This window comes from Metopolophium dirhodum, chromosome 1 (assembly GCF_019925205.1).
Source record: "Metopolophium dirhodum isolate CAU chromosome 1, ASM1992520v1, whole genome shotgun sequence".
NCBI classification, from domain to species: domain Eukaryota; kingdom Metazoa; phylum Arthropoda; class Insecta; order Hemiptera; family Aphididae; genus Metopolophium; species Metopolophium dirhodum.
Window position 1 is genome coordinate 61,345,670 of NC_083560.1, and position 27,076 is coordinate 61,372,745.

The 27,076-nt window shown below is 29.2% G+C and overlaps 1 protein-coding gene across 3 annotated transcripts in view; it reads right to left on the bottom strand.

Annotated features, from left to right (window-relative positions):
• Window positions 1-389: 389 nt before the first annotated feature.
• LOC132934951 (two pore potassium channel protein sup-9-like) overlaps window positions 390-27,076 on the bottom strand; it is a 96,192-nt gene continuing 69,505 nt past the window's right edge. For all 3 annotated transcript variants that reach the window (XM_061001387.1, XM_061001386.1, XM_061001385.1), the window contains one exon: window positions 390-2,794. In XM_061001387.1, the coding sequence (XP_060857370.1) occupies window positions 2,476-2,794 (319 nt within the window). In that variant the 3' untranslated portion in view covers window positions 390-2,475. The remainder of the gene's footprint in view (window positions 2,795-27,076) is intronic.

Below are 27,076 nucleotides of genomic sequence, written 5' to 3' on the forward strand. Positions count from 1 at the left end.
CTAGTGCATTAACTATAATAGTCACAGGTCCGGTTATCAGATATTATCTGTTATTGTTACCTAGCCACACAACACGTCGCTGGTAATAATATTGTAATAATATTATATTATGATACCTATGCATAGTTTTTTCGAAATTGAGTGTCGGTTGATTTGGTCAGAGTGTGCTAGCTATGAGGTTATCCCCCCAATAAATGTTGAACACCGATGATAAATCAAGTTTTATGCATTTGCCATGACTTCATGACATTAACCTGTAGATATGTATAAATATATATAATACGATTCAAAATATGCAGAGGAAACGGTATATACGGTAGGAAACGGTTAAAATTAGGAGAAGAAAAACGTGACATCCGAGAATATAATATAATCAAAACAGTCTGTTATAATAATTAATAATCATATTATATTAACAACAAAAACTTGAAAACATAAAAAAAAAAAAATACAAAATCTACACATAATACTATTAATATTATGTCGTTTGTTACAATTTACAACTTATAAACAATAAATAATGATTTTTCGTTTTAACATCTTTATGTTTTCATATTATTCTATTTAATAAATTATCATAAAATTACTATGTTCGGTTAAAATGTAAAACAAAAATGTAAATAGGTCGGTAATATACGAGATTGATTTATTTTAGGCCGGCTACATTTTATACGGAATTGTAATTATTGGATAAAATCGAATGTGGTTAATTTGGAATTGCCCACATGTAAAGTCGTCACCGTCGTCGTGACCACCCAAATAATATTATAATACGCTGTATTAAAGTCGGGAAAATGACATCAAAATATGGGAAAGTTTAAAAATACTTATACGATATTTAGATGTCTTAAACAGGGACCGTCGTCATATGTACGAAAATCGTTTTTAAATAATATTAAGTGCTAAGCAGTGTACTGCCGAACACCATATTATGACACTATAGCCTCCACAGACAAATAATTTTTAACATAAACTATTCCAAAGAGGACGTTTATAATAGATACTCCTGAATTTGTACTGTAAATATACATTGGTACCTACGGAAGATGGCTATTATGGCGTTCGATAGCGGTTTAAAAAAGTAAAATGCAAGTTACACATTTACAATTAATTTTTGTATTATTTAGATAATGAAATACCGTACTACAAAATACAGCGCAGCGCACAAACAAAAGAGTTATTTGAAAAAAAAAAACAAAAAAAAAAACGGACATAGATAGGAATTTTACAATATTTAACAATATTAATGTTTTATAATACGTTGGAGAAAAGTAGTGTGCCGCTGTTGCACAACCGGTCCAATATCTAACTTAATCTATTCGCGTCATTAAATCGTAACCGCGTCAAAATCACATTAGAAGAATCTAGCAGTATGAAATAACCGGTCTGTGTCATCGTCAGTTTAGGTGTAATTTTGTTACCTACATAATAATTTTTGATTTTTATTAGTTATAAAAAATCGTTGAAATTTCCATTTTCAAACCCGTCGAAAGCGTTGGTGAACAATTCCATACACTTCAATCATAATTTTGGTAACTGTCGTATCTTATTATGTGTATTGCAGTTAACTTGCAGGATGGAGACAAAACTGAGCCTCGAAATATGTAAACGATACCTCTCAAACTTCGTAAGTAATATAAAATAATTTATTTAATATGCGAATTTTAGTGTTAAACAAGGGCAAGGCGAATTGCTTGAGTATCCGTAGATCGTAAAGATTTAAACCGTATCACCTATATGACAGTAAAATGTGTACGATTATTAATATAGAATAACTATAATATAATATATGCTATGATATCTATAATATTATCTGTATATTCAAGTATAATTGTACAGAGTGATTCAAAAGTCTTCATCCGACTACACCTCAGTAAACACAAGTCGGAGGTAGACATCACCTTTATACCATTATTTATGATTATTGATTAGACAGTTGAGGTTATTTCGTTAACTTTTTATTTTATTTTTGTGGTCGATTATCATCACTATATGAGCGTTTGTAATGATTGGTGAACTGTTGTCGGTTAGTGCCGAGATAGAGGTACGAGAAAAAAACTTTATCATGTATGTGTACGTAACCTATAACCAGTGAGATCATAATATTGAATAATTAACACTTTATTGAAACTCGATTATTTACTATAAATCAATTATTCATCCTAACATCTTGATTTCTTAAATAAATATTCATTTTTGAAATCGGACGAAGACTTTTGACAGCTGTACAGCTGTTAAATCTGCCTGCGCCTGTATTTTGGACAGAACGTGCAACGGCATAGACTTGGGGCCATATTATATTTCGTGGGGGTGAGAGTGAATATCAAAAAAATAAATAAATAATAATAACAATAATATGTCCCTATACAATCTCATACATCACGCTGCCACACCGACCCAGCCCGTACGATATAAAATAATATGGTTATACCTTTCACCAAAGCCACCCTCAATCTCCACCCCCGCCCCTGTCCTTTATATGGACACCCGCTTCATGGACAGCAGGGGCTGTTCGGTCGGCGGACTGTTGTAGACCACGGCGGCCGCAGCCGCTGCGTTCGCGGCCGCCCTTTCCGCCGGCCGTATGTCCCGGTTGTAGTCGTACTGCACTGGTCCCACGCACGTGCACGAGCAGACGGACACCTGGTCCATGTCGTCACCCGCGTCCCGGCCGACCGTGTGTCCGGCCAACAGTTTTCCGTTGACGGACGTCACCGCTTCGCCGTCAACGGTGATGACGTGCTGTGACACGCCTTGCAGCTCGTTGTCCTCGCGCCTCACCTCCTCTGCGTTCCTGTAAATAAAGAAAAAAATTGAGCCGTTATTGACGCACGTCATATAATAAATTATAATAATGATAATAGTTATAATTATTATGACATGCCTCTGCGTAATGTCATATTACAGCGAGTTCGATGAAATAAATATAGCAATACAATAATAAGTATACAAGAAATTATATAAAAAGTGTTGTACATATTTTTATTTTTCAATATTTCAAATTATATATATCAAATTTCAAAATGTGACGGGGGGTGACCGTTGAACAGCCGGGGCGAAGATTACAAGGGGGTTCGGCATTATATGCGGAAAGCCCCCAAGTATATAAGCATAATAATAATAATACATAGGTATGAGTATTTAATTTTATTAATTTGTTTACGATAAATATATCAATAAATAATAATAATATACTTCTGTTAAGTAAAATAATTTTCTGTCACTTTCTTTATTTTGTGGCGTCATGCTCATTCATGTATAATGCAAATATTACGTAGTTGCCACAACACCGGTACACAAACTTAGAACCAGATAAAGAAATTGAATAAACAACTACAAGTGGCAAGATTATTTTGCTGATGGGATGAAGCATCAATGATCCCCAATCGTGCTTGATAATACTGATAAGACCTTTGGTGACATAATATTTGAGTCAAGTGTTCAGTTTTACACAAAATATTTTATATTTGGAGGGGACAGACGTACGATGACCCGATATATTATCTAGTTGTAGACCCAGAACTGGATTTAAAATACAAACCAAACATAATGACATCAAGATTTATTTTATTATATTTATTTTTCATGTTATAGGTAGGTAGTTGCGTAACCGACATATTGTTTGATATTTCATTTGAATTTCTTACTGTAACACGGTTATAACGTATCATCGACACTTGAGCGAAGCGATGATTTATTTCATGTTCGAAGTCCGTGAGGGGGGGCTGGGGGAGACAGAGCACCTAGTATAATAGTATTCCTAATAATAATATATTAAACATTTTTATACAAGAATAGGTAAACCTAACCATAACACGCTAATCTATATTTTTACTCGACAAGAAAAATCTATGAATCATAAATACGTTTTTGTTAACAAAAATATCCAGCCCATAAACATATTTATGTTAATATAGGAATTCTAATTTCGTTTCGTAAACTTCCAACATGGGAACAATTTCATATTTGTTTACCTATAATTGTAACCATCGGTAGAGTAGATAACCGTGATTGTAACCAAACCGCTTTGGTTTCTCGTGTCAATATTATGTACCTACGTGTAATTATATATTTACTCAATAGACAATTGTTAATACTCATAATATGTATATAATTTAATTTTAACGGAGTCTACATACGAAACGTGTATGTGAGGTACCTAATATCAACAATTTATTGTCTTAGAGTTTGAAATATAGTAGTAACATTATTACTGGTAGGTAAGTACATTATATTAGTCGATTATTAATACAATAATTACTATAACTATACTATAAGACTTGCGGAACGCTCTTTAAACTTTTTTTTTAACTTTTATAAATCACCGCCTCATTAAATATTATATTTTTATGGGTACCTATCTACAAATTATTAAAATATTTTATTATGATTATTATTTATTATAAGTAGTATTATGCGTAGTGTGCTATGATGGACTTAATTATTGTGGAAAATAGATTTTTTTCCAAATGTTCTTTTTTCACAGGCAAAACGATGTTTTACATATTTAAAAATCCTTATATTTTTTACTAACCCGACCCAACCTAATATACCTAATCGAAGTTTTAAAAATATCTCGTTTAGTCATAATATGCTATATTATAACCTTATTTGAAATTGTATACATTTTTAAGAACACGGTCTTTATTTCTATATTATTCAAATATTTTCCCCTACAAAGTAAAAAAATATAAAAAAATCGTATAATATCGGATAAAAAAAAATTCTGGGAGAATAACATTGTATATAATAATATTATATTATAGGTACAATATAATATTAATTTTGAGATTGGGTGAGGTAACTTCGACTACGGTTCTAAATATTTATTAATACATCAGCGGGCTATTATATTCAGAGGGAGTAAAGTTTTTGTTTACATATTATACTAAGTGTATAACATTGTAATAAAAATCTTTCGTTATTATTTTACAATTTTTAACCACTCGGGTATCTCGATAAATAACGAAAAGTGTATGTTATTAAAATGTTTAATTTATTTAACAAAATGTATATGCTTTAGAAGGATTGCCGATCATCACTCTAAAGCCCCATAGATAGCATTAATAATATTAATTTAATTTTAATATTCAAACAACATAGCTGGTCGTATATTTACACCAGCAATACCGGTTGAACCAATATCCATCAGATAAAAAATAACCCTCGAATGAAAATTTAATTTAAAAATGTGCGAAGGGAAGTGCTATTCTTTATGTATTTTGTATTAATTTGTTTTGTTTTTTACATTATATACCAGATACTTAACCAAATGGTGTTCTACCACACCTAATATTTCGCTCGCCATACGCATTATCCGACATCTGCACAGATGACGATTTCCCGAAAACCATTGGTACAATCGTCGGGTTAACAATATTTGTCCAGATACGAGTCTCTTGAACGCCGTATTAATCATTATAATATAATATATAAAGTTCATTATACTAATGAAATATTCCACCGACCAAGACAACTTCGCATTCATCCGACCGTTGAAAGAAGTATAATGTGTATTATGTATATACGAAATATACATTATCTCACTATACTCACTACTTCTATCCACATAATGAAAAAGTTAAAAAAAAATACCCCTACAAATGTTTAATGTGTACGATCCCCACGCTCTCGGTCGTATGCGCAAAGCAACTACATTCTCTAAGCGAACGGAGAATAGTTATTACTCTTCGTCACACACACGTATAATAATACATATATTATATTATGCATCTGGTTTTTTAATTTTTCTCAATGGCTTTCATAATATAATGTGTGTTCAGTTACAATCGTTAATGGGAAAATCATAACTCTTGTAACCAGTATAGACATTGTCATATTCGTATTATAGGTACCTGTAAATATTATAGGCAATTTACAGGTACCGGATGACCCAAGTTGCCCCTAAAATCATTATTATTACTTTTTTTTACTCAAGAAGCCCCCCGGGTTCTGAGGAGAAAATTCAAGTATTGTGAAATATCAGCTTATTTGCGTATAAGTATATTGGATACCTATATGTTATGTAATGTTATGAATTTGGTTTAACACCATTTTAATACTAGTTAAAACGTTTGTTAATGGAATGATAAATATAATAATGAAGAGGAGCATAATAATATAATAATAATTTTTTGTTACGCCTGCACAGGAAGTTTAATTTTCAATGTCGATTGAAGCGTTAGAAAATGACTATTTTACATCCAGCAGACAGTATTTAATTAATACTAAAAGTCATTATTAGTAACCTGATTTGAGATTGATATAAACGCATCTTACGTATCGGTACGATTTATCTAATTACTCTACTATATCATATAGGTACTACTACCTATACCTACTAGTCACTAGTGGGTAGGTGGAATACGTACTGTGCTATGAAAAAATTTGTCAAATATAGATACCGAGTGGATACAGAACGAACAGAATGAACTTTCCATTATAGGTTACCGTAATTTACATAGAAGAGCGACAACAAAAATGTTAGGAACCTATGTGTGGCTCGTGTGGGAAGGTATAATGTCAGATACTCGTGACTGCAGAAATAGCTCACTTCTCGCCTTTATCACACAATAATAAATTATATACTATAGTAGGTACCAATGTATTTCTTTTATTAAAATATCATAAAAATAACATAAATATGTTATCCTATAGGATTATGCGAATTATGTGATATAGGTACATTGCGATAAAAAAATGTTGTATGATGTCGTATGCGACCTGCAGTATATACTAATTTTGTTCATGGTATATAATATTAAAACATATATTGTACATGATTTACAAACCCTTCACGACAAAAACTTACAGGCTAGTAATTTTTCAAGCGATTTCCTTTCCCCGGCAACTATTTCTCGACCAAAACGAAACTATTTTATAGGTAGTATAAGTTTATATTATTAAGCAGGCACCCACGCGAGAGGATATACTATAGGTACGTCCGTCAAAAAAACACGGACGTTTATTTTTTTACCATTATTGACGTAGTTTCAATAGGTATATAGGGAAACGAGAATTTAATTATTTTGGACGTTATCTCGATCGTCACCGGTGCGTGATGGAAATTATAGCGAAATGACAAAGACCGATTAAACGATAGGTACCTAAGCATAATATTATTATTGCTGTAATGGAAATCGATGGGCTGATGGGTGCAAAATTGTCAACAATAATAATTATTGTCGATCAGGGGATGAAATTAAACCTGCCCCGAGTAATACCATCCATACATATTATATAAGCACACACACGTACCGATTTCCTGTAATTATACTATATACCGAGCGTCGCGCCGTGGTCGTCGTTGAGGTCGTCCCTCGATTTAATATTATAATTATTATTTGCTCGAACGCGCAATGGAACGTTGATTGACGACTGGCCAAATTATGTGTGACATCGATTCGATTATAAGGTTGGTCTCGGTCAGGTCCATTATATACAGTTGATAAAATTGTTGTGCAGTTATCTGGACAATAATTATAGACATGAGATTAATATAAATACAATGAAACGCGCGCAGTACATGCCTTCCCTAAACCCATTTGTACAAGAGAGGACAAAAGGAAAAGGTTTAAACTCGGTCTTTCTATTGATGGTTGTAATTTGTAAACTCTACCGATCGCATATTTTTATATGTGAATTCTACTTTATAAATATGTAAATTACATTGGCACTAACTTTTGATCTGTAATATAAACGTATAAACTCCATCAATATGAGTTTTTGCCAAATTTTTTTTATTTTAAATTTTAAGTTAAGACTTAATTTGATTATAATGTCATATTTTCTTCCCAATTTAAGGACTAAATGAAATTATGGAACGCATTCAATGTCAAAATCATGACATGTTTTCCCAACTTAAACCTAATTATATTTTCATTTTTAGTTTTAATCTAATCATTATTATTGTATAAATGTTATATAAGTAAATTATATATTTAAATGTATATAACTGTGAATAAAAACACAAATTTGGATTTACCCTACCATATCTGAATATCGGTAGAATCTACACGCATCCCATTGCACATAGCTTTAAATGTCTTATTAAAAAATAAAAACGTATCTATTTTTATAGGTATGTTTTTAAAGGACTTCATACTCAAATGTGTTGTCTTCGTCTTACTAACGCGTAACTTAGCTACCAATACTTCTAAACACAAGAGCAGTGTGCACATCGTTATGCTATATAATATGTACCAACAATCTCCTGCATAATGTAAACTAACTAAATACTACTTAAATTAATATAATCTGTTCAATGTAAAATATAGTGGTTATTTTTTTGTTTCTTCTGTCGTAGTCCTTACTACAGTTACTAAACGTTAATTCTTGGATACTAAAGGACTAAAGGTCTAAAGGTTTCCCTTTTTTTCATATTCAAAATAATTGATTTTGAAGAAGCTGCACAAGAAAATATTTAGGACAAGTATTCAAATATAGTTTAACTTTTCCCATGAAAGTAATCAGAAATTTTTAAAAACGGATTTGAATTTTACTTTTTCATTTTATATTACGGTCAATTTTAATTTTCCTATATTAGGTCTTGGTACATTAATTTGACACGTTATAATTTTATTAAGACGTATAGCGACGTAATGTTAAGTCAGTATGTTAATAATATATTATAGACGACTTGTATACAAGCAATGTAGGTAATTTTAATTTAAAAATACATTACACAATTTTATTTAACTTTGCATATTTCAAGGAATTAAAAAAAATTTGTTGAAAATTATATATTTTTTTTTGTAGTTTGGGGATTAACCTACTGCTTATAATATAAGGGGGAATTCGCCACTCATACCCTTAAAACACACAATTTAACATTTGGGCTATTATAGAGGCTTGTGGCTATTCGTTTCAAACGATTAATATTTAAAAGTGTTTTTCCAAACAGCTATAACGTAGGTATCATAATATTATAATTTATATTGTAATATTATACACGCAGTACGCACCGGATGTTCATCTTATCAGCAAACCCGAGAAGTCCTATCTCATGTTATGAATCGATAACTTTTTGTTTTTTGAATCGACTTAATTTCATCATCCAACATAAATGTATTATGTTAATCATTTTTTTTAATATATTATATAATATTAAAATACTCAGAATAGTACTTTGTGTACACATACTCATAATACTATATATTATAATATTATAACCGGTCAGACAACCAGCTGCAGGAATGTGCGTGTAATAAATTTTAATAATGGTCCACGTGTAAGGCACTGGCACACGTGTAAACCTAACATAACAAACACTATAACTCCGGTCAATGATCCGTACACGCATAATATATAGGACCAGGAAAAGAGTAGGGGCCGCTCAGTTTACACAAAACACGCAGTGACACGACTTCCGAATAGGTTTATACAGAGTGCGTTATATTATTATACAACACAAAATAAGTGATGTGCGCCTGTATAGAATTATGTTTAAAATGATGAATTATGATGTGCGCGTGCAAAACGTGTAATTATTATTAGCGTATACTATAAGTTTATTATTATTATGATGATGATGTTAACATCCCAATTCAACGGTGATTTTAGAGTCATAGTGGACGGGTGGGAAATCTACATGGGTCGATACATTTTGAGAGGTTGCCACTAATTCCACTATTTATTTTGATAAAATATGTTATACCTACTTTCCTTAACTATGATTTATAGAATTAAGTGTCCCTTCATCCTAATCCATTATAATTGCTATTTTATACGGATTACAGAATACCAGGAATAATATTTTGAGCATTATATTACAAACTGTTGACACGGAGGTATTGATGTGCATAACACTCATAAAAAACACAAACACCAACTATATAATAGTATTTACAAATATGAATTTTGTTATTTTAACTGTTATGGTGTAATCGTAGTTTTTTTGTATTAATATATAATACGTATAAAATTAAAGTATATTGTGCTTATTTTTTTCACGTAATTTATATAAAAAAAAAATAATAATGTCATACAGTTTTAATTGTGTTCATACTGGATTCTGACTTTTTCAATTTTATGTACTCCTATTCAGTAACTGTTAGTTTGTTATAATGAAAACAGTGTTCTGTTGTGAAAACAATTTTACTTCGTAGAATTTACTAAATATGCATAGTATTTATTCAAATCAGTATGAATAAATAAGTGTATGCAATGGATGTCTTAAAATCAAATTTGTGAACATTTTAAAAGTAAACTTTAAATTAGTTTATTTTAAAAATATATGAAATTTGTGTCCATTTCCAATTGATTTAAACTAAATTACTGTGATAAGCATTATATGCTATAAAAATTATATAAATTTCATACAGTTAATGTATTCTATTTCTAAAGCAAAAATAAAACAAGCCAAAAAAAATTGCCCAAATGCAACAATACTTCTGATAAATTACTAAATTATAATTGTTGTATATATTTAGCATGGTATGATGCAATACATATGAATGTATTTGTTTTTAATACTAAACTGATATTATAACTTAGACTTATAATTATTTATAAAAGTCAAAATGTAATCATAATATAATCGCATTAGTAAATATTTAAAATATGTATAATGTAGGTATATAGGTATTAATATTGTCTATTTGTTTGTATTTTTTTTGTAACATCCTTGAAGATTTTAAGCAAAGTAAGAAGTGCAGAAATTAATCGATTAAATGTACGAATCGTTTCAATTTTAGTAAAACTGTCTGCGTCGATGCCCTGATGTTTACCTACCCGATTATAATATATGGGCAACCTGCTAACCTCAACGATATAAGGAGTTGGATGTTTACTTTTTAATATCGTATCTATAGTCTAATCATCATTATTAACAAAGGCTAAGTAAGTAAAATGGTTACTAGTACAACTAAATACAAATTTACTACATAATATACATGGTGATTTAGCAACCATGCACACTGCTTTTGAATGGGTTGACCAATTCTTCTTCAATAATTCAGTTATTCAAAATCTAATTTTTGGAATTATTAAATGGACTATATTTTCGAATTCTTAAGATTTCTGAACTACTTATAGAGTGTGCTGTGGATGTACAAACTTCTATTTTTTCAAATGACAGCCCCCCTCACTTTTACTGTACATTATTTAGCAATTCATTTGTTGGAAAATGTTGACGTATCATAATTAAAATTTAAATAAGTAATTTTTGAGTTACATCTTTGTGTACTAGAGATGATAGATCTAGGATATTGAGTAGCAAGATATGGAGGCTATTATGATTTTAATAAAGTTTTAGTAATTTATATTAATCTATGAATAATGAATATTAATAATTTCAATATTTTATAATGGTTCAAACATCGTAAATACTGGACCCGATATTACATCTATTTTATATTTTTGGTAAAACCATTTTTAAGGATTATTATCCATACTACAAATATTTAAATGACTGAAAAACAACTCATTTAAATTTTGGATTATGCACATCAAAATTATAAATAAAAGTATTGTCCGCTTAATAATTTTAGTAAAAAAGAGGGGTTCCAATGTGAATAACAGAAGTTTGTATCGGAGCAGGGCCAATACCGGATCTAGAGGAGGGCGATCCGGGGCCCGTGCCCCGGGCGCTAATCATAGAGAGATGCAAATTTCAAATTTTAAACTCATAATTTTTATTACGTTTTAATTGACACATACATTTTTTATTGATAACTTTTAGGGGTGCTAATATTATGTTGTGCCCCGGGTTACATAATTTGTAGATCAGGCACTGAGCAGTGCTCTCCCTACATGTAGCATAAGAATTCTCAGGAATTTTAAAACATGCGGTCTTTAAGTATGTTGAAGAATTCCAAAAACCAGAATTTAAATAAATGCATGATTAAATAAAAATATACTTGTATTCACATACAAATAATATGTATATATATATAATATACCGTGACTATGTTACCAGACCATTATCAAAATGTGTATATTTCTACTGTCATAATAATGCCTTTATTACAAATGAAATACAATAACGATATTAAAATTCGAAGATATTATCTCTCAATACCCAACGAGATCCGTTTTGTTAGAAATCGTGTAGGTACCTCAACGATTTAAGCTCTAACTATAGTTATATTACGACAATACAATTTTAGAAACAAGAGTGTTGTAATTTACACTTAAAGGTGCTATAAATTACTACATGTAAATTTATATACAAAATAGTTGTGTCCCAGATAATACATTTTTTTCAGATAGGTAAATTTTATTTAACAAGTTATTTGCGTCCCAGGAATTTGGAGTAAGTACCTACTAATTTAATGATTTTGTTACATATTCTGTTTATGGAATATATTATCGAATAAATTAAAGTGGTTTAATTATTTAATTAATAAAGCTTAATAATTTAATTACAAACTGTCTTAATGGATTCGTGACGATAAAAAAACGAATTATTTAAAATATTATTAATAATATTTGAAAAAAATAAAAATGGAAAAAATACCCAATATAGAGTTTAAAAAAAAATATTAAATTATGTTGTGTATTTTTGCTAATGTTAAAAAATTATCTTTTGTACATTACATTTTGTATAGCCACTGAGTTTAGATGACAAATTCAGGATAACTTTATAATTATTATACATAAAAAATCATATTTTCATGACAATATATAGATTTATTAATATTTTTAATGGGCACTAACTAAGTATTTTTAATAACACAATTTATACAAAATATATCCCTTATAAGTAGCAGTAAATAACCTAGGTATAATAAATTTTTTTTTTGGTCATTTTTGGAAATGCAACTTGTCCCCTGATTGGAATATTAGGACGCAAGTCGTGTTCCCAAAAATTCCGTCCCAAAAATAACAGGTAAAAATTACAAAAATTATATTAGGTAATATTACGTATTTCTAAAGTGTAATTATTGCAAATCAAACGACATTAATAAAATTAACACTTTCGTCTTTGTGGAGTGACTGGACTTAATAGTCCCAGCTAAAATAAAATGCATATTAAGTTACATACTAGTATGCAATAGTTGTTATTTCACGACGGGACTTCTATGTCATTATATAATATGCATAATTTTATTTTAAAAAAATAGTTGGAATTTTTTTATAAGCAAAAAGTAGTAAGTAGTAACTATAGATAGTTTACATTCTGCCATTCTATGAAAGGACTTGATCATATATTATGTAGACAAGCTTTGTTCTTAACGCATTCACAACAAATTCTCTTGTAAACGGCGATACTTTACCGAAATTTACAATAGTATACTTTACTAAATATAATACTAAACTTGAGAACACTTTGCATTCACCAACATTATACTGAAGAATTTTTGGAATGCAATTAACTAACGACCTTCTGTTACCTGTCTATTTCATATGGACCAAATAATATGTCTACAAACAATACTAATAAAATAATATAAGGTACAATGTACATTGGATATGAACTATAAAGTAAAATAACGAGTTTACTTTCCTGGAAAAAAATATATAATTAACTAGAAATACAACGCATAATATAATAGTCATATTATTGAAATTAAAGTAATAATAATAATATAATGATCTCTTGCGCATAGCTTACACCGTGTAGTGAATTCAAGTAATGGAATCGTTGGCCAACCTGCGGTAGATGTAAGTATAATCTATTATTATTTTTTTTATCTCTTTTATCTTTTTCTATCGAGAATTTTATTTTCAGAACCCGTATTAGTCTTTGTATGTGAATTACCGCCATAACTAAACATCATGTTAGCTTTAACGGCTATAAGATGAAATATCTAACTGCCCCAAAACAATGATACTATCAATCATTGTTAAATCTTATTGTATATTATTTTACATTTGTACTAGAATACACCGAACGGCTTACGAGTTGGTCTAAGTTGTCGTGTGAAAAATATTCACGTATGTTCATTTTGAATTTTCCAACCGGCAAAGATAATAATATTATATTATTATTAATAGTAATAATAATAATAATAATAATAATAATAAAATACACCTGCAGTCGGATTGAAAACAATAATTAATTTATATCCGGACTTCCAGAGTATGCACAATAATGGGGTTATTAGGGATTATGCTGCTATTTCTATATATTATTATGTATAAACGTATTAATCAACAAAACATATTTGAGACTTTGAGATCACTCGTTGCATCTGGTTGGTCTACCAAAATCTACCCAACGTTTGACACAAATAAGGGTACGTCCAGAAATTATTATCATAACTACCTATATAATGTATATTAAGCACATTGAAGGTAGTCTGATATGAATAATTTTTACGTTAACTTATATCCGTTTCCACTATTGATCGAAACTTTCAACTTATTTCAATATGAACGTTTCATAAAATTAGCAGTTTAATGAAGTATTTCAAAGAGCTAGAATTAATCTAAATATTTTGAAAATATCAATGTGTACAAAAAAAAAATAACTTACATAATGGAAAACTGTTTTAGAGCTATATGAGTAATGTATTGTGAATTACAAATAATAACAAAAATAACAAAAAATTGTTTGATTAAAAAACATTTTTCGTTTAAATATCCAATTTTTCAATTATTTTATCGTACCTACACTATAGTATATATTATATTTTTACGCTGAAGTAATCACGTATAATTTAAAAATCGTTTATGATAATAACAAATTATAAAATAAAATGTGAATAAATGTTAAAGGGAAAAGTGAAAAGAAATATCAATAATGTTTACTTATTCATTTTTTACTTTCAGGCAAGTAGGTATTCATTTTAATTTAATTTTCCAGGAAGAATAGTATTCCCCTCGTCATAATATTTAAATTATTATTAAAAATAATACAAGGCTATACATTGAGAAAAAAACCCCAAGAAAAATGTGTGTAAAAATAATAATAAAACGTAATGTAGGTAGAGAGTTTTACGATCAGGTATAAAAATCAACAATATGATTGTCCAAAATCGTAAAGGTACTGTAGGTAAATAATACTGCATAATATTATATAAGGGAAATTAATATTTTTATTAAAAAAAAATAACATTTGTACTTGCATAAAACTAATGTAACAACTTTAAAACAATATTTAAATATTGAATATCACGTCCTGATCTCTTAGAATTTTTTGAACAAATATTGCAAGCACAATATGTCATATTGTGTCTATATAATATGTCTATCTATGTGTGTTGTTTTGATATAATAATATAATATAGCAAAAATAATGATAAACTATTTATACTTTTTTAATATTTAATGACCTGAATATTTTAGTTATTACTAGTAGTTCAAATCATATCAATACGAGGCCAGATATTATATAGTTAGTGAAATCATGCGACAACATCATTTGCGTGGAAAATGCTCTTAAAAATAATTATTTAAAAACAGTTGCCGGTTGAACGGTACGAAAAAAATGTATGAAACCATCCAAAATCATAATTGTATTACAAAAACTATAATAATATTAAAACATATTTATTTTTCAATCCTTACCCATGCACAATTGCGTAGGTAAATACGCTAAAAAACAACGAGTGGTCGTTCGGTGAAAAAAATACCACTTTTTCTACATCTTATTGATGTATAAATAATTGTATTTATGCATTGTCGAGATCCGAAAACCATACTGTTTTGAGGGTTAAAATTAATAACGTTCGTCATAAGTACTCGATTTTGATAAAATGTCACTATTATAATGCCTCATTTTAATTGAACGTCTACGTCGTAGACTCTACGATATAAAATATACAACAGTCGAAATATAAAAATAATATGCAAATATGACTCTTATAGGCCTACCTACAAACAATTTCACCCCTGCTGATAGTGCTCGATTGGCGGTGACTTTTATACCAGTGTCACACACATGACACGACTTTATCATAAAGGTCGGTTCAGTCGTATAATAGACCCAAAAATATACAATCCACAGATAAATTTGATTTCATACAATATTATTACCGGTGTAGAACTGTAGTTATAATAATAATAATATTATGTATGGCTTTATATTATAGTATTGTTATCATCAGCACGACCGTTAACGAGTTTTTCGTATAATATTATTATGTGTTATGAACGAATAATAAATTATTAATATTATGCATTCAGAATTTTCGTTGCACACACGTTGTACCTATGCATTATAATAATAATAATAATAATAATAATAATATTATTACCTAAAGGTACCTACCGTATTATAATAATAACGCTCTTCTACACTATAACCTATTGAACACGAGAAGTATAATAATCGTAGTACAAAACATAGGCATATAGGTACCCTACAACCATATACTCGTTTGGGCGGTAGTCAAACCAGTTATACATAATAATAATTATAATACCTACATACTATTTTAAACAAAGATTCATTCATAAAAGAAACACACACACACACACACGTTCACACATGCACTTTCGGAAATCCTTTTTCTTTTATTCCAACACGCGCGCATGATATTTTCTTTTTCCGTCCGAATAGGTAGGTCATACGTACCATTTCTACGTGTTTGTTCATATTATACGACGTCGTCTTCGCCCATGAATAAAACATGACACACATTATACTTACAATTTTTGTAATCGCGAAAAGAGGCGATTTCACACCGAGTGACGTGGACCGTTTCAGTAATATATCGCCGTGTAATGCAAAAAAAAGTATACGAGATTATTATACTGGGATGTGTACGAATCTGATCGTTTTTTACGATTAACGTCGGCGCTCCCCTAGCCAATCGAATGTCCTAAGTTTGGGTACACTCTGTCAGTCTGATTACTGTACAGATCATCAGATTACGGGGGGAAATGAGTTGAATTTTGTTCGGTATTGGATTGAAAATTGATCGAACGGTACCCTAAATTCAAAAACTTGTTGTCAAGCGGTTTTGCTGAATAAACATTAAAACATTTTAATGTTGGTTATTAAATACAATAGATCACGGTAAACTTTTTCAATCCATAGACAAACATTTTGGTGAATCTTAAAATATTAAAGACTCAGAATTATGACAATATTAATTTATCAGACAGAAAATTTAATAATAATTATGCATAGAAAACAGAAATAAAATATTGTATGCGTTTAGAATAAAACAATAATATAATAAAAGCTGTCATTGTTACTATTTTTCCTCTTTCATGACACGGCCCCGCTGACAAAAAACTCGCGATGCCCCTCTGAGCCGTTACGCAGTTTGAATACCCCTGTTAAATAGATGACTATGTGATTTATAAGTTATCTTATTGTTCACACAGCGATAAGCTTAATACATAATATAACCATCGGTTGTACCCGCGCATTCCATCCGAAATTGTATGATGTGGGTTTGATGAGTACATGGTATAGGTAATATTGGACAATAATATGAGTAGGTGTATACAGAAAAATAACTATGAAGAATTTATTAAAATGGAAATGGAACTCAATACTAATATTTAGGTACGAAGATTAGCTTTTCAAAGAAATGAACGTGATTTGGACAGTTATTAAGTTTGAGTGACATTATTTAATCGCATGTAGGTAGAACATTTAAATATATTATAATTATATAAAATAATATATATACTGTAGGTATATAAGAAAAAAATAACAAAAACGAAACATTCCTTCGTATACGAATGAATGATTTTTTTTACTTAAAAACGAACGCACTAGGTACCCGAAATAAACACACAGTCGTTGAACACGCAGACATTTATTTTGGTGGTTCGTGAAGGGTGAAAACAGGTTTAAAACCCCGTCTCTACAGATTACTTTTACAGATTACTTATTATATTATTCATGAATTGTATATAGGTTTATGCCATCGTTCTTGATTTTTTTTTTTTTTTAAAACACGCGTTGTTCATTGTGTTTGATTGTATGTATTGTACAGCATTCTATGATGTTAATATTGTATGAAATATAATAATAGGTATTTAGGTATTATATTTAGGTACTATAATGGTATTATTTTATTTATCATACGGTTCGTTTGCCGCCAGTCTTTATGGTATGGGCGGTGCATCATTTTTAAATGGGTGAATGGATTCGTTCGTTAATATAACATTTTAATAAAGACTACTTTGAACGTTAAGAAAATATTTTTGAACTTTTGAAGATAATGTCAAAAATCTAAACAATTTCACTTGGAATGTAAAATAGCGGACATTTTCGAATCTCCGAGGGATGGTGACTTTTTTGGTTCATCAAAGGCTCAGGGCTTCATAAACAAACTTTGTGCCACGTTTAAAAACTTAAGGATTTAGTTTTACCTCTCATATAAATGAAAACAAGTAAGTACAATATGCATGAAGTTAAATAAGTAATTTTTTTCGGATTTAAAATGTTCTAGGCAGATGAAAATACGAGTGTTCGTTTAGGTACTAGGTATTTATATGTAAGCAGTTAACCTAAATAATAACTAAATATTTAAAAAAATATCACTAATTAAATAAGTATACAATTATTAAAAGATATCTGTATACAGGGTGTTCATGCTAATAGGTACCACTAAATATTTCAGTTCGATTACCTTGTATTGAAATGGAATTTTCGCTGAATGACAGATAGTACTTAAATATACATTTTCCTGATAAATTTCAAATTTTTAACACTTTCGATACGCGCATGCGCGATACAACTTACTTTTTTTTTAAATGGTAACGTCAATTTTTTTTTAAATATTCGGATACAGTATATACCTATTATAATATTTCAATTTTATATTATTATATTGTTATATTATTACTTATTTGTATAATTAAAAAAAATCATTTTAAATTTCAATAATAAATCTGTAAGATTCAAAGAGCATCCATAAGGCTTAAAATTGTACATTAATAAAATTCTTAAAATTCATAAAATACAAAAATATGTTATCGAAACAATTTTTTCAAATCATATAATTAGATAAATTAATATTAAATATAAATTATATATGAAAGTAGCGATATGACAGCTGTTATAAAGCTACACAATATTTTCGGAATACTGTTGAAAAACTATATGTATGATTGACAATAAAAATCTAAAAAAATAATCAAAAGATAAATTTATAATGAAATCAACTTTCACAAAAAAATTTCTCCTGGAGACTAATCACTATCGAAATTGGTAGATTTAAACTAAATAATTTTTAAAATACAAATTGTACCTACACGTATTTAACACATACACTCAAAGTTTGATATTAATAATAGTTGTACATAACTAATTTAATAGGTAAGTATGTGTACTATATTGGTGGTATATAACAAACTAGATTTCATCTTTTATGAAATAATAAAATAAACCAAATATATTGAATAGTGAATACATTAAATGTACAGTTCTGTTTATGAATTATAATATCGTTTCTACCGCCATCCACCATCGTGAATAATAATTCTCATTATAGGTACCTAATAAAAAACACCGAATTACTTTTTTTGTATTTGTTAAACGGCCCCCAAAATATGACACTACTAGGCGTCGTTGGATAAGTCGTTGCTTTGAAGTCTTTGATATATTTCAACCAAACAATACAAATATACGTATTACATTTCCATTGTTAATACTGTTAAAAATGTTCTTATGTAAATTATATTTATTTATACACCATATTCACTATTCACACGAAACAAGTGAATACTACAGTGGATATTATATAATATATCGTGCGTCCGCTAAAACTAGGCACACACCCTAACTCAGTTACAATAATCTATAACTATAACTAATATCTATAACTTCCTAAGTACCCAACACATATTTTAGTCTGCGGTAGATTGATGATCCAATATTCTAGTTTCATATCCCGTAAACAGAATTAAAAAATGTGCACAAGTTACTGAGTAATATGGGTAATTTAAGTATATAAACTATAGTACACCCTGTTTTCGCAGACACGCGGTATACCTAAATATCAAACGATAATGGTGCCTCGTAGCCCGTAGGTCTCAATTATTTTACATTCTGAAGCGAACGCATGCGTAAAATGATCTAAGATTTACATTGTTTATAAATTAGCTAGTTATACAATCTATCAATTTCGTTAGCTTATATATTATGTTTAGCTATATTAGGTACACATCTGCCTATTCCAGTATTTATATATCTTGAATTTATTCACTATAATTTTTTAACTAACGAAGCTAAACGTGATTTTCTGAGTGCAAATTTGGTATGTTACGCACTTGTAAGACGGAGACACCAAATGCCAGTGTTACGTCCTCTTAAGCTATAATGTGTTATGGGAATTATGCATAATGGTAATAACTTTTAAATAATAAAGGCAGGTACTTGGGTACTCGTGTAAACTGGTTACAAAAAAAATTCTTCAGATCCCGTTCTAGGTAGACCTGAGAAATAAAGATGTATTGGTTTAAGATATACATATACACACAAACATACATTATAAATAATAACTGTATATACAGTAGGGTAAACGGCGTGACAATCGACTTCATCCACGTCCATAACAGCGTTCGACGTGGCGGGAGAAATCAATAAAACCGGCCTGAACAACGTCGGCTGTTGTTTAGTGACTTTTGCGTGTGCGCGTCACAAAAGAAGGAGACTTAAAAAAATCAGTGGAAAAGAGTCTGTAAGTCTGATAAGCCCCGAACCCCATACAGGTACCTTACATTGTATTTATGTGAGTATGTTCGCTATAACAATGTATTGTTATTCAAATCGTAAACGTATTGTTGATTGTTCGGGAACTGCGGCGTTACTAATCAAAGCAGTTCAAAGCCTTTATCACGGCCACGTCGGAGACATAAACTCATACAGATACAAATGGTAGTTAGAGCCATAAAAGTGCTCACACTAAAGCGGTCGTACCTACCCTAGTAAAATACCACCCCACATACCGTAAAAATGTGTAAATATATATATTATTCACATGAATGTTTTTAAGAACCTGTTGCGACGTCACATAAAGGACAACGTTTCTAAAATACATAAATTCTTAATTTCTTAGAAAAACCTACATGTCGTATACAATTTGAAATATATATAAAACCAAACTTGTGTGTAAAAATATTTATTATCTTATCTTGTGAATTTCTGAGGTACTAAATAAATAAACGAAACTGCAGGTTTAAAAAATATTTAATTAAAATATTTATTTATTTTTTAATTTCTTATTTTGTTAGTTTACCTATTTGGTGAGATTTCTAAAAACTTCAATGTACAGCTATACATTTTTTATCCTACGTGAAGTTACATTATCATTTTCAAGATTAACGTGTATAAATAAGGTACCTACAGTGTAAACATTTTTTTTTGAAAACTTGAAAGGTTTCACTCTTTTATACAATACCAGTTCATAAAAACGTCAAAACTCTTTTAGTTGATAATACATTTCACATATATAAAAGTATCAACTGGCTGTATAGGGTGTTTAAAATTCTATAACCGTCAATTCATAAACAAATATGGTATTGGTTTTTATCCAAGTCTATATAATATATTGAGTACATCCATAAATCGGGCGTGTGTTGTACTAACTGACCCATTGAAAGCGGCGTAGACGGGACCCCTGTTCAGATTATATTCTAATACTATCTTTGTATACATGTGTACAGATCTCCACGCATGCATCACCCCTGCCCCTCTACACCCCACGATTTTAATCAAACTCGTATATCTCGATCCTTTCTCGTTCCACGGCTTTCAACAGACACATTACTCCACGGACCCTCGACCAGGACGCGACCGAAACAGCCACCTCGGGGGACAGGTGGTTTTGTATGTTCATATTGTATTACAGCCGGAAATGTTAGGGTTGTGGTATGACGAGCCGTCCAGATAAGTGCATGACGCGCCTATAATGTGAGCCATACAAAAGATATTTATGGAGATAGTCGCCGTCGCTATATACGATTATAAACATAATACATTGTATTCTGTAAATCTAAAATAAGTGTTTCCAAATGTCTAAATAATGATTCCCAATATTTCCCACGATCGGTACTATGGGTGTATTGGCTGTAACAATGAACAAATAATAAATAACAATATAAAAATGTTATGTATGTTATAATAAATAATTGAATTAAAAATAAAATAAAACTATAGCCATATTAATTTGATGTAGGAAAAGTTTTCAATTTGTTTTTCAATATTTATCTTCCTTACATAAAATATTCAAAGCTTATACATCTTTATATTACAGGAATAATTGATTGGGTATGGATTTGGTCCAGAGTTAAATATCAAGAATTAATTAGATTTGTCTAGAATTAGGAATTACTCACTCCCACCAGATATTGTTTTTCTTAGGAAAATCCCATAGCTGGTAGTAATAAAAAAAGAGGGGAAAGTAGGTAACTGTTTATCCATTGACCGTTATAGTAGGTGTCAAGTGTACCTCGTCAGTGAAGAGCAAGTCACTGTAATTATGTAGGTATGTGTTAAATTTGAATTTAATGATAAATTATTGCATCATTTGAATAACGATTCTGAGTGAAGACGCGAGATTTGTCACCGAATATATTATTACTAAGTGTATATTATAATATTATATTAATATTGCTAAAGTAGTTTATTTTAATATTAGTAATACGGTAGCTTGAATTATATTTTGTCTAAAATGTTACATTTTAAAATGTTACTGTGTACTTATATAAAATATATTAATATACCTTAAAAATTTCTAGAACCAATGAATGAATTATATTTTTAAATTACAACAATAAATTAACTAAAATTTTTAATGTGTATTTGAATATTTAATTTCGTCCAAAATGTAACTTAAAAAGTCTATATAAAAAAAAATTTGGATGAAAATTGTATGAAGTTTTAATTACAAATCAATAAATACATTTTTGTAATATTGACGAATTTCAAAAAAATTCTAAATATAAACACATAAATATTTTGACTGGTGTATTTTTGATATATTTTTTAATAATATATAATTTATGAGAAACCTTGTATTAAAAACGAAAATGTTCTTATCAACAATTATATACAAAAAAAAAAACAAGAAAAAATCAAAAATGTATATTTTTTTACAAATTTAAAATCATTTCAGATGGATTCAGAAAAAAATATTTTTTTAATGAATAAAACATTACAAAAAAAGTATTTGAAATAAAATTCTAAAACAAAAAAAATATTACATTTTTATTTGTGTAGTATATAAGGCAATAGGTATGAATAGAATATCATATCCAAAGTATTATATTTTATTCTATACAGACATACTAAGAAGGCCGTAGTCAATTCCGATCATCCGAAAACCTGCATTTAAAATATGTATATATTCTAGTATTATACAGGCTCAACAACACATGTGTTCAGAACAAAAACTATACTCTGGAAACATTGTATAGTATTATACTGGTGGTATATTCATACAAGTCGTTTTGTGGAGATCTGATCTACGACCTATGCTCTATGACGTCACCGGATACGGCGTCAGAGTTTTTCGATTGGTGCATAATATTATAACAATTTACTATCAATCTTTATGGTATATTTTTTAATCGATAATTTATGACTTCTGACCTTATAATGTTAATATGCATACTGCATAGGATTATATTTTACACGTGTAGTCACTTTTAACGTCGTTAAATGGTTGAGTGTATTTAACATAATAATAATAGTACCAGCTAGTTTCGTTCAGCGGTCATTTCTGTGGCCACAGTAGCAAAATTAGGGAGAAAAATGAACGGGGAAGGGGGCTAACCCAAAAATAAATTGTGAATCGATTGTGTTCAATCTGTCAAAAATCGAAATATGGAACGTCGTAATAAATTAGATAAGATGGATAACGATTTTTGATATCGCCATATAATGGAGAGTAGTGCATTAAAATATTTCAATAGTTTAGAGACTAGTTTTTATTGCTCGTTCTTCTATTCAGTAATTTAATTTTTATATTATAATTACAATATTATAAAATAATGTAAGATAAAACATTTTTAGTTTAATGTTTTTAAAAAATCATCTGGCAAAAATAATTCACAGCTTTATGATAATTATTGAAACAAAATTTGTATTTAAAACTCACCTATAAATCTACAGAAGAAGTGGATTTATTTGGTTTTTCCAAAATAGCTATAGTTTTTTACAACACAAATTCCTTCCTTTATTCAAAAATGGGTTGGTGTTTTTTTAAATTTTATATTCTACCTATGCAAATATTATAAAAATTATATATTTGATATTGAGAATTAAAAATGATTTAATATTTTAAAATGTGTTTTTTAAATTTTAGTGTTAAAAAATACAAAAATATTGAAAGTTAAAAAATGTACATTGGGTAAATTTGGGTGAAATCTTTTTATGGGAGCCGTTTGAGAATAAGCAAACAATGGATGGGATCATCTCGTCACCTTTCGTATCTTACTGAATTATAGTTAAAATAATACAATATTATATTCTTCATATACTTTTTCAATTATGATATAGAATTAAAAATATATTTTAAAAAAAAAACATTTAAATAAGATTAAATCTTAACAAATCTTTTAAGATGGTTTTAATATATGCAATATCATATAAAAGTATAATGTATTGATTTTGGATTTTTTCATTGCAAAATAATATAGCAGAGCACTAATATAACTATTTTATACTTATATGGCTATATTCATAGCTCATTAGTGTTTATTATTGATTTGTATCGACCTAATTTATTTTTGAACACCAATATTTTACATTTATATGAACAATTGTAAAATCTTTAGATTACGCAACATTTAGGTGGTGTACCATTTGCATTCCTAATAAGTACCGCATTATTTTATTTTAATAAAATATTATATAACCAAGGTCCAAAAACAAACTAAATAGAATGGGTTAAGTATTTATCGATATAAAATCAAAAACATTTAAAAATTATATAGAGAATAAATACAATTTTTTAAACATTTATATATTTATTCGTTGGTTAATTATAATTAATTGACAAATGTTAACAGAAGTACAATAAGCGATTTTTAATAATACAATAATTACAATCGTTTTGATTTATAACAATATGCAGCCTTAGAAAATTACAGTCATCGCAGTATATTAAATAAGATAATATAGAAGATGAAAGAAACCTGGGCAAGTAGTAATTATAATATTATATTATGGCGTAGTTATAAATTATAATAATATACCTATTGTTTGAGGTGAATGAAGGACGTAATCCATTCCCACGTATACCTATAGGGACACGCACATAGGTTGGGGTTCAGAGGTCCGTATATGCGCTATGCATAGGTATAACTTTTCCCCAATCCTGTCACGGGCAATTCACATGTAATTCAATCGTTAAAATACGTCGTGACGAATGTCTTCACAAAACCGTTTTTACTACGGAAAAATGGTACCTTTAGTGATAAATGCATTTGGAACGGAGCAAAGAAGGTAAATTAGTGGACAGATGATTGTGATAACTTGATATTATTATATTAAGTATAATAATAAAAATAATTAATAACACATTTACAAGAACGTCAAAAAAGTTGGATAGTTAGATTCATATACTCGTATATCGACATTTGAAATTTGTTTTTTTAAATAAATAATTAAAACATACGCCCTTTACTGTACTTATATATTAAAAAAGTAACATTGTTTTCACACACACTTTTGTACTGCATCCGCTTATATTGAAAATTATTTACCATTATCACAGCCATAATTTGTTTGTTATTTGTCGATTATGAGTGTAATACATTTAACAGAAAAGTTTTTTTGCATGTATTTTGGAACGTCTGAGTAACATTTTCATCCAATGACTTAGATTAGTCATTTAAATATTATTAATTATTATTTATGTTCTGGATAAAAAACGTTGTTGAAAGTTTTTCGAAATAGATCACCATAAATATTATTATATTTTGGTTTCATTTTAAAGTACATATAAACACTTGAACTCAGCGTGGAGGTTCGTGTAATAAACAACGTCTACAGTCTACAATCATTGCTCGTATGTGCCCAAAAGGTTACTTTACCTTAATCGTTAACAAAAAGAAAAATCTAATTTTACGTCCTGTCTTATGCAAGTGACGCTCTAAGAGTCACTTTGATTTTTCAATAAATCAAAGTAATTTCAATGCCAGTGCGTCGTTTCAAAGACAACATAAACCTATCCAATTAGGTAGTTAGGTACATTATTAAAACGTTTTCCAGTGAATAAAACTTAATTTTGAACAAAAAAATGTCACTTAAATGTCTTTTAAACTTTAATCAAACCGCATTCACGATGTAAAATTACTTATACTAGCGGTTGAAAATAAAAACAATAATATACATACACGCAAACGCTCACATGGAATAGAAAACAATAATTAATGGGAATCCCGAATAGTCGCTTTGTCGTTGATTTCGGTAAAAAGGATAAGCCGTGTACATCGCATACATTGGAGATTATGTAAATCTTACAGATTCAATGAAATACATACAAATCTACGACATAGATACGTACGTCGTACACGTGGTCTGGCCGTATTTTCGGATGGATAACAAAAGGTCTATATTGTAATTATATACCTATCTAGGTAAGTATAACGCACTGTTTTACGACATGAAATACGGCAAAAATAAAACATTTCATTTTATTAAAGGCGTTTATTAAAAATTAAGAAATTCCACATTTTTGTTTTATTAGAAATAAAGTATTAAAAATGCATGTTGTCTTGTAAAAAGAAAGGATAACATTTAGAAAATCTCAACGATAAATAAAAGTAAAAGTGTAATAATTTTATTAAAAATGTTGTTTTTTAAACGACTTAAGGGGTTATGTAAAAATAATATTTTAAAAATATTTAATAGTTTTTGAAATAATCAGTACCTTACATTAAATTGATCACCCGGTATTGTATTTTATATCTATGTGTATGCCATATCGTCTATAGATCAATAATATCGCCCGAGAGACAGGTCGGTGATTACCTATTTGTAATAATTTGTGTATATTATTATTTATTATAGAGCTACAACCACTATAATGAGTCGTTCAAATACTCTCATATACGTTGTAATGCGTACACGCACCGTGTTTATAATGATGTGTGTGCCTGGGGATCTCAAGGGCACTTCTCCGTTTTCTTAAGGATAGGTGAATTGTGTTCACACATATTATACGTATAATGTATAAAATAATCGTTGTTTAGTTGTCTACTGCACGGCCCGATAAAA